The 10,270-nt window shown below is 46.4% G+C and overlaps 1 protein-coding gene across 1 annotated transcript in view; it reads left to right on the forward strand.

Moving 5' to 3' along the window:
• The first annotated feature begins 5,815 nt into the window (after nt 1–5,815).
• The window catches only part of ISL1 (ISL LIM homeobox 1), a 10,194-nt gene continuing 5,739 nt past the window's right edge, over nt 5,816–10,270 (forward strand). The window contains exons 1-3 of the mRNA XM_024740367.1: nt 5,816–6,067; nt 6,893–7,082; nt 9,818–10,077. Of these exons, the coding sequence (XP_024596135.1) occupies nt 6,040–6,067; nt 6,893–7,082; nt 9,818–10,077 (478 nt within the window). The 5' untranslated portion in view covers nt 5,816–6,039. The remainder of the gene's footprint in view (nt 6,068–6,892; nt 7,083–9,817; nt 10,078–10,270) is intronic.

Consider the following 10,270-nt stretch of genomic DNA (forward strand, 5'->3'; position numbering starts at 1 on the left):
TTTGTTTCGCGCTCCTCTTATCCTTGGACTCGGGGCAGGCTAAATTTCTAGCGACCTTTGTTGCTTGAACGCGGGCGAGTGGGGTTCTAGGAAACACCAGAAACGTGATCGCAAAGCTCTGAGCCCTACAGAGAACAGTCAGACAGGGTTTCCTGCGCCCTCGATGAGAGGCTACCTGGGGTAGAGCTGTCGACCTCGCGCCGCGCGGCTGCCCCAGGGGGAAGGGATGGCGTTCTTGACCCCTTCCGGGAGGCAAGTGATTAACTCGGTTGAGTTGATCAAATGACGTTCTTTCTGAAAGGGGTCGTCTCCTGCGCCCCTTTCTCAGCTGGTATTTAGCAGGTAGAGGGGCAAAGCAAATTCTTCTCTCAGCCTGAAGTCGCAAAGAATTAATGATTTTTCTTAACACCCTGGACCTGGAGGCGTAGAGAATTCTATTAATGTACACGCGCCCGGAGCTCATCCTCCCATTCACCTTCGCGGAGTCGACCTTTAAGATTGTCCCTAAAATCATACCTTCTGAACTGACCAGCCATTTACTGGGGTTTGGAGATTTTCCTCCAGCCCCGAAACCACCTTCTCTCCTACGCTCACAATCTGCCGGTAGATGCCACCAATGATTGCCTCGCCCCCCGCTTAAAAACAGCCTCCACCCACGCTCCTCTCAGATACAGTAAACGGCCCCGACACGCTTTAGCCACCAGTTTTATTCGTAGAAAGTAGCTATAACTCTTGACATCACCTCCGCAACCTACCCGAGGACTCCAGCCGAGGACACCTTACTGAGGCTGTTTTTTTCGAGCGCTGAATTCTGAGACCTGAGGGAAGGTTATTTGAGGCATAGTGGTAGATTTCCGGGCTTCCAGTTCCCTCCCCCGCTTGGCCGGTAATTTTCTGCTGCCCCTCCTCCTCTTGACCTCCAACAAGGTACCTTCGCCTCCCTTCCCCCAACTCGTTCCCAGTAAACCTCCATCGCGCGTTGGAAATCAATCCTTTGGCGCTAAATTCAGAGCTGCCGGTTGGACAGGATTGCAGTGGGGCAAAGGGTGTCACTTCTTTCGGAAAGAATGTCATTTGATCAACTACACTTGAGTTAACTTGCTCCGGGTTTCCCGAGAGCTCGGGTGGACCCGTGGGTGTTTTGCTAGATTGGGTGCAGATGTGGTAGCTTTCAGCTGAACCGCCCAGGACCTGGGAGAGAAGCTTTTTCGCCCCTCAGGACTCCAATTACCCCCGAGAGAATCCGATGCATTTAATGAAGGCTTTGACAGAGGTAGGGTTCAGTGCGTCCTTGGGTCAGAACCTCTTAGCACATTGCACTCACTGACTCCAACCTGGGGTCCACGCAGACCTCCGGTCCAGTTAAAAATTGCCTGTTCCTAGTCACATAGGGTTTCAAAAAGAAAAAAGAAAAACTTTAAGAAGGAAGAAAAGGGTTTCACCTGACATGGCCAGCGCTTTTGTGAAATCATAAATGTTTCCAAAAGCACAATTTTAAAGGGAGGGTGCAAATTTCTGTCCTTGCTTGGTCGAAGTCCTACCGGCAGTGAGATGCGGAACCTCGCATTCTCAAGACTGATCTGAGGTTTGCGGCTTCGCCGCTTCCGGGAGCGTGGAATTCTATCCTGACTGGGAACAGAGCAGGAGACCGCACATGAACGCTGCCTCCCTGGCTGCCGTCCGCCAGTAGAGAATAGCAGAACCGCTGGTGACAGACACAGCGGTTACGTGAATTCAGGCTAAGAAGTTCTGCATGCAGAAGAAAATTCTTGCTAACTCACCCAGATTGTTTTAACTGGTTAATAAAGCAACTGACACTCAACAAAACTACAACCACAGCAGGAGTCCTTGGCAATAAGAATGACAACTAAAGGTTTGTTGTTGTTAGCTGCCTTTATTATTATCTTTGCTTAGAATTATTTTTTTTTAAAAAGTAAAAGGAGAGAAAAAAGACAATCGTTTCATACCCAATGGTACATAAAGAATATCCCTTCCATTCTTCTCTGAAATTAGAGTACAGCTTCTCTTGATTCATCCTCATTAAGCCAGCACCAGCAACTGGAAGAGAGGCAAATTAGTTCTAAACATCCACAGCCGGTTCTGGGTGGAATATAAATGGTTTATCGTGACTCCCTTTATACGGCTCTAATTTTATCTGACCCTTGGATGTGATTTAAGATACTGATGGTTTGTATAGCCTTATTCCTATCTTACATAGGATAAGTAAAAAAAAAAGTGTGAATGGGATAAATATACATATATTCCATACCTATTTTCTGAGGTGAGTAAAATATGTCCATGTTTCATTTTGACCCCCAGATTATGTATTTGTGGATATCAGAAAATATAAATCCTTCAGTTATATATATATTTTTATATCTGAACACCTTACTCGTGGAGATTGGCATTCCAATTGTTATTCTCAAGCCTGATCCTGATGTGGGCTAAACTGAGCATCACCTCCCTGGGAATAAGTTCCCAAACAAACCCATAGTTCAGGGAAAGCTGATCAAAGCCGCCTCTCCTTCCCAATCTTGGTTAGTTGGGGAGGGAAAAGTTTTCCCCCTTACCGTACATAATTTCCCAAAGAACCTACTTAAAACCCACTTATATCTGCCAGAAGTTGTTGGGCAACAAATAAATCCTAAATATGTAATGCTACTTGTCAATTGCAATTAAAGCCCATTTAGATATTTGAAACGTAGCTTGAGAACATGATATTTGTTTAGGAATCTGTATTTGGCATTGTTTGATGTGGAGTGTTTAAATTTTAATCAAAGCAGAGAAGGAAAGCAACAACACACAAAGCGCAGCTGTAAGAGCCCACCAGGCATTTTAGGTGGAAAAGCTGCGTTTTGGAAGGTGTGTACAAGTCCATGTGGGTGGATGCCACAGACTCAAGTGGAACTTATTAAATCTTAGCATCCCTTTTATATTCAAAGACACTAAAATATATTTGTGATGGCCAGGAGGTAACGGGAACTATACTTAATAAGAACTCATATTCTTTCTTCTCTCACCAGTAGAGGAGCTGACAACGGGATTCACACAACTGCTGTTTTTAAGGATAGATTTTTTGACCTACCAGAATATACAAAGGTCAAAATTGAATCCATTTTTGACAAGAGAGGGTCTAATCCCCCCTTTGAACACAAGAGGTCGCTCCTGTGATCAAATACTGGGGGGGGGGGGCGGAAATATTGCTAATCACAGTTTGATGTATTCTATAAAAACATTACAAAATTTTTTTACAGATATATTTGATGCGTTAAATGTGTGTATAGAAATCATTTAAACAAACAGGGGAATAATCTGTGATCGCACTTGAACTTCAAGGTGAAGTGAAACAATAATGCCTGCTATCCTAACTTTGATTTTAATGCAAAATGTATTAGCTACAGACACACAGAACTCCAGAGTACATCCATCATGGAACAACATAATTGGGTTCCCTCAAATTTCTCCCTTTGACAGGAGGTATCTAACAGCTTAGAAACTTCTTAAGAAAATACTTGTTTACAGTAACAGTGTGGGCTGAAGAAAGGAAAACATCTTGTCTTCATCGTTATGATAAAATTGCCTATTACTAACGGGTTACCTCCAAGCCACATGCCAGCTTTTCTATTTGGACTTGCTATCATCAGGAGCAATAATTCTTTAGAATAGCTTATGAGTTTAGGGAGTTAAAATACCACACTCTGTGTGTGGCTGGTTTGAAGGAGGATGGATAGTGAGGGTGCTTTCTGGATCTCAAATATAAGTCATCAGGCTTCTGGCAGCTTCCGTTGTTTAATTCCATGTTATAAAGGTGGCATGATGGAATATGATTGGTTAAAATTCTCTACTTCCTGGAGATATAGTACCTTTTTAAAAAATAGAGTCAGCTTGGTTATCTGTACAGGAAACATACCCGTATGCTGGGAAGATTTGCTTCGTGTTGTCATTACCAGCATCAGTTTTACAAAAGCAGCCTGACAAAAGGCTCCACGCATATAATACCAGCGAGACTAGAAACTATGACCAAAAACCAAAACCACCCCGCCCCCCCCCAGTCTGGTAAATGTATCAACCTACCTCTAACTTTCGATTTCACACACACGCACTCTGATATAACTTATTGATACAATAAAAACAGAAGGGATGAGATCCATTTAGAAATTTTCCTTGAGAGAAAACAAAACAAATGCATGTTCTTGGCAAAGCCCCAGCCAGATCAGGAGGAAATTCAGCATCTTAGTTTCTCTCTGCGCTCTGGAGAAGCATATCCCTGTAAACCGAGCCACTGAGACCGGCTGAGGGCTCACGGCTGTTATCAAGGGCTAGATCTGGCGGATGATACAAAGAACGGAGTTTCCTAACACACCAGGTTTTCTCAAGGCAACCGAAATTAAACACCGAAATTAAACCTACTACTGCGTGCGTTTGCGGGCCTTTTTAGATAAAACTGGCAGTCACATTAGATAAGGAATAGCTATTCAGGAGCTTTTGGAGGAGTGCGGTGGGGGGAGTCTTCGTGGCCTTCCTGTGACTGTTTTGGGGAGATGGTTAAGATATGACGAGAACATGTAAGAAATTATTAAAAACAGTTATTTACCGGCGAGTTGCAGCCAACATTCTTCTCTCTCCAGGTTGTTTCCCGAGAGAAAATGATTAGATAAACACACCCAGTGAAGGGAAATAGGTATTTCGCTGTTCTTCTGTTGGACCTCTCCCTAACTCACGCCCTTAGACTGACGCATTTTTAAAATCTCTAGAGAGACGTGGAGACTTGTCCTTACAATTATCAAACACCACCAGCTAACTGTACACGTTTGCTTAAAAACAAAGGGCAGGAAACCAGAAGAGAGAGAAACTGGACAGGCTATATTCACTTTGCAAACTTTAAACTACTGGCCGATCACTTTGCACTTAGGCTTCGGGTTAGTGCACTTCCTAATTCTAAACTGCAAAGCCGACCTCCCGGGTCGGAAGGAGAGAGTAGTCCGCGGAGTCAGCTTGGTTTTACCTGTGCGCTTCCAACCTGATTTTCCGCTTAGGCACGAAGCGCCCCTTCCCCCCACCCCCCACGTTTCTGGAGATCTGAGGTCAGGGATAACGGGGTAGTGGGGTAGCAGCAGCGAACAATTCCTCTGAGTCTATTCATCCCATGACCTGTTCGTCTTCCCCTAGCCAGCTCCCAGCGCGCTACGCGCAGCCAGTTCGGGAACTCACCCGCCCCGGCAGCAAAGCCCGGCCAGGCCCGGAGCTGTGCGCCAAAGCGCGAAACCAAACGAGGCAAACAGCCTGTTCCAAGTCGCCCCTCTTCCTAAAGCCCGGGAAGGACCTCTTCATCAGGAAGACCTACCCACCAGCCACTCGCCACCGGCGGCGGAAAAGTGAGCCCAGCGCGCAACACGGCCAGCCGGACTGCGGGGACCCCAGGAGCGCAGGGCGGAGGAGCAGCGCGACAGGAGGCGAGGGCGCTGGCGGCACGGCCGAGAAGGAGCAAGGGAGGGGGCAGGAGGAGGAGGAGAAGGAAGCCAAAAGCCAGAGCGGCCGGGCCGCCCGAGCATCGGGGGAGAGCGGCCTGAGGCCCGAGCAACTCGCCTCGGGAGCCCTAATCCTCTCCCGCGGGCTCGCTGAGCGGTCAGTGGCGCACGGCAGCAGCGAGGCTGAAATATGATAATCAGAACAGCTGCGCCGCACTCCCCGCAGCCAATGGGCGAGGCGCTCGCCTGACGTCCCCGCGCGCTGCGTCAGACCAATGACGATGGAGCTGAGTTGGAGCAGAGAAGTTTGAGTAAGAGATAAGGAAGAGAGGTGCCCGAGCCGCTTCGAGTCAGCCGCCGCCGCAGCGCCTCCGCTCCGCCAACTCCGCCGGCTTAAATTGGACTCCCCGATCCACGAGGGCGCGGCGCAGCCGGGCAGCGGCTCTCTCAGCCTTGGCAACCCTAGGGGCCACTGTTTCCCACTTAGCCACAGCTCCAGCATCCTCTCTGTGGGCTGGTCACCAACTGTACAACCACCATTTCACTGTGGACATTACTCCCTGTTACAGATATGGGAGACATGGGAGATCCACCAAAAAGTAAGAGGCGATTTTACCTTGTGGGGCTCGGTGTGCTGTTCTTGTGCGGGGGTCTCTCTCAGGCAAGGGTGCCAAGGGCTCTTCGGAGTTCGAGTCATTGCTTGGAGAGAGAGAGAGAGAGAGAGAGAAGGTGGCTTTTTCTTGTTGCCGCCACGCCTGCATGCTTGCTGTCGCTTCTGATCTTCGGGAAACTGATCGTACCTTGTGTTTGAATTCGCCTGCGTGCCCTCCAAAACCCTAGCCTTCTGGTGCTAAGCGGTGGTTTCCTCCTCGGGAATCCTGAGCTCTCCGAGAAGGTTATTCTGTTGCAAAGGTCCGCCTGCAAGTACAATACCCGGAGATGTGAATTAGCATTAGACTTGCAAAAGAGAACGAGTGACAACAGTATTGATGTCTGCTCTTGCTAACAATTTCCAGTCCTATGTGCTATTTAAGAGCGTGCTTCATGGAAAATATAGACATCCCTGCGTTCACTTAACGCTTCTAGTCAAAACCTTTTCTTTGACTTGACTTATCCATAATCTTTCCCAATGATTATGGCAAAGAGGGAGGAGGGAGGAAAAAGAAATACAAAATGAACGGGTTTGATTGCGTGCTAGGCTTACAAATGTAGACTATTCAAATCTGCATTTTACATATATTCCACCTCCTTTTAAAAATGAGTCAGGGTTTTGATGGCACACTCCAATTACCATCCCAAAGTGCAATACTCTTTAAAAAAAAAAAAACTCGCAGAGTACGCCCTATAAGAGAACGACACTAAAAGTGTGTTTATCTCTGTAGGAAGTAAACGGTTAGTCAATCATGTATTTATTTTCATTTCAGAAAAACGTCTGATTTCCCTATGTGTTGGTTGCGGCAATCAAATTCACGATCAGTATATTCTGAGGGTTTCTCCGGATTTGGAATGGCATGCGGCATGTTTGAAATGTGCGGAGTGTAATCAGTATTTGGACGAGAGCTGTACGTGCTTTGTTAGAGATGGGAAAACCTACTGTAAAAGAGATTATATCAGGTACGCCATTTATACTGCTTCCTTAATTTTGTGAGATTTCCCTCTCTCTCCCCATTCTTTATTATTTTCTGTGGCTTTGTCCTTTGGTGAAGTTTGCCTTAATGGATTCCAGCGTGCAAAAGTTACCCTTGTAAGTGTAATATGTAAATTAACCTATGCTGTTCATTTTACTTTTTAGAGGGAAAAAAACCCCGCGACACTCGATAGTGGTTCCCATAAATTATGTGGCATTGAAGCTTGTATAATTGCTCTTGGAATTTGTGATGCTCAAATTATTTTCCTCTGTTACCCTCCCCCTTCCAAAACAAACAAAAAAAATCAAGATGGAAAAGTTGGGGTTTCTAAACTTTAAAAAAAAAGGTTGGTTGGTTTTTATTGTATCATGCAATGCTTTTTCTTTTTTATTTATTTTAATCAAGTATTTTATTAGTAACTTCCAGATTCTTCGGAGATGTCAGTGCAATAGGTGAAATAGTTTGACCTAAGCATATTTAGAGATGTACTTTGAAAGAGCAAATAGAGATATTGCCCTTTTACTTTTAGGGTAAGGACTCCTGCCTGGAAAATTTAAAAACCAACCCAAATATTCTCTGTAAAAAAGACCGGAAATTTAATCTTTTTAAATATTAACCCTTTGGTGACATCTGACTGTCTTCTTTCTTATCTTATCTGAGCTGATGAATTAGACAGAGCAGATCAAATTGCCCATCATCTGTCTACGAACAATTGGTATATTTAGATAATTGAACAGCTTCCTTTCTCACATTAAAATCTGGTAACTGATAAAATGAGCGAATTGCCCTTAGTGTCAAGAATAAAACCACATAAGGAACTTCCTGAAGTTTTTTCTTTCAGTTTATTCTGCGTCTAAACTTTATGCTTTGCCAATCTCAAATTTTCTGACTTGTGTATACGTATGTCAGAAACTTCATTTTCTGCCTTAGGAAGGAAGTAGAATTTCCAAAGAAAATGTTATTGTTTTAAGAACAAAACAGAAGAGATAACACCTTCGTTATTATGTCGATTCGTTATTATGTCGAATAATATCAAAATATTATATTTAAAAATAAGTTCTCCAGTGGCTGTTAACAAGTAATTAGCTCTGTAAGTCACAGAGTTTATGGAGCTTAGAACTTAACCTTAAAGTTTAGCTGTGATTTAAGTATGCAGTTACAATTTTTTCCTGCTCACTTAGTGTGCAGTATTTTTTCTTATTTTAAAACCATGAAGTGGAGAGTGTAATTTTAATAAAGCTGAACAGTGCAGGAAAAAAAGTTTATTAATACTTTGATGGTGGGGGAGGAGGACGGGAGGAAAGAGGGGAAGTGGGAAGCTAGAGGAAGGGGGAGGGATTTTCCAAATTGTTTGGTCACAGGCAAGGTAAAGTCCTCATCCTATGAAGTGGGAGATCTCACATAGAGTAGGCGGAGGGAGGGAAAACTTTTGAATCTACCTTCTAACCTCTGACAAATGAGCCATTTTCAATTGTTTACTTGATTGGTTTGTGAACTGGAGATTCTGGAGAGGGAGAGCTCACTTCTCAACCCCAGCAGTAGCTTTACTCCTGTGGAGATAGTGTTTTGCTCAATTGTATTCAGACCTGCTTGTGCCTAATTCTGGCTAAACGTTAGTGGAAGGAACCAATCGCTTTTACATTTCTTCTCTCTTTCAACTGTGTGTGTGTATGCACGTGCAAGTGTGTGTGTCCCTTTGAAATCCTGTAGTTGTAAAAGCAGAACAGAGAGACCGTTTAGATTTCCGAATGCCTTTCCCCCCTTGGGGGAGCGAGGCTCCCCCTCTTACCCCGCTTTGTGTAGGTCTTTTCCTCTCCTCCATTCTCTCTTTGTAGGAAGCTCCTGCTTTGATTATTAGTGATAACGCAGAGAGGGGGCCAGGGCAGAGCCTCTAGATGAAACCTACAAGGATTGTCTCTTGGTAAAGAAAGGTCAGCAGTGAAGAAGACCTTAGGAGTGGGTCTTTTCATTTTTCTGTCTGGTCAGGGTTCTCAAACAAACTGAAATAAAGGTAGATGCTTCAGCAAATTGAAAAAGATGGAGGGAACCAAAGCAGATTTTTAAAATAATAATAGAAGGAGGAAGGGAGAGGAAACTTTCTGTTAACATTGCTGCCTGAGGAAAAGATCTTTAGCTGGGAAAAAGTGCAGTGGGCTTGTGCAGAAAGGGCTCTGGAAACCCTCAGAGGTTTCATTTTGTTCTTCTGCCTGTGCATTTGTGTGTTTTCAAACCGAGTGGGGTGACAATCTCATTCCATAACCTCATTTTCTTTTGAAAGGAGGATTTGGGTTGCAGTTTTAGAGACGTTTCTAGCAGCAGAAATTGGGGGATAGGGAGGCAAAAATTTGGGGCCAGTGACTCCCGAGTCCCCCTGGACCCCTTCCTGCCAAGAGCGGCAAGGGCCACCCTGGACTGGTCGCTGGAGCAGCGGCCCAGGCTTCCAACACGTCAGACATTTTTCGATGGTTTGGACTGGGCGTTTTCAACTAAGAGGTACGGATCGAGACACAGAAGCTCATAGGAAAGGGAAATGGAGCGGGAAACGAGAGAAATCTAATCATTTCCACCCTCCCATTCCCAGCTTGTCTGCGAATGCTGATTTCAGTGTCTCAGGGCATTGTGGCCGAGGTTGCCAGCGACCTTGGGTCGGGGGCAGCGCCCGCCTGAAGTGACCACCTCTCTCTGTGCTTCCCTCCCGCCCTGGGCCCGGCCCCCGCGCAGGTTGTACGGGATCAAATGCGCCAAGTGCAGCATCGGCTTCAGCAAGAACGACTTCGTGATGCGCGCCCGCTCCAAGGTGTACCACATCGAGTGTTTCCGCTGCGTGGCCTGCAGCCGCCAGCTCATCCCCGGGGACGAGTTCGCGCTGCGGGAGGACGGGCTCTTCTGCCGCGCGGACCACGACGTGGTGGAGAGGGCCAGCCTGGGCGCCGGCGACCCGCTCAGCCCCCTGCACCCGTCGCGGCCGCTGCAAATGGCAGGTACTTCTGGGCGCGGAGGGAGGCCCTCCTCGGGGAGGCAGGCGCCAGGCGAGGCCAGCGCCACTCCTGCCAGCGCGCCAGCGGCCGCAGCAACCCTGGGACCTCTGCGGCGGTTGCTGCGGTCGGAGGCGGAGGGTTCTGGGTGCGGTTTGCACCGCGCTTCACTCTTTCGCAGCAAGGTTCAATGCCCTCA

Source organism: Neophocaena asiaeorientalis, unplaced genomic scaffold, assembly GCF_003031525.2.
Source record: "Neophocaena asiaeorientalis asiaeorientalis breed wild unplaced genomic scaffold, Neophocaena_asiaeorientalis_V1.1 scaffold57, whole genome shotgun sequence".
NCBI lineage: Eukaryota > Metazoa > Chordata > Mammalia > Artiodactyla > Phocoenidae > Neophocaena > Neophocaena asiaeorientalis.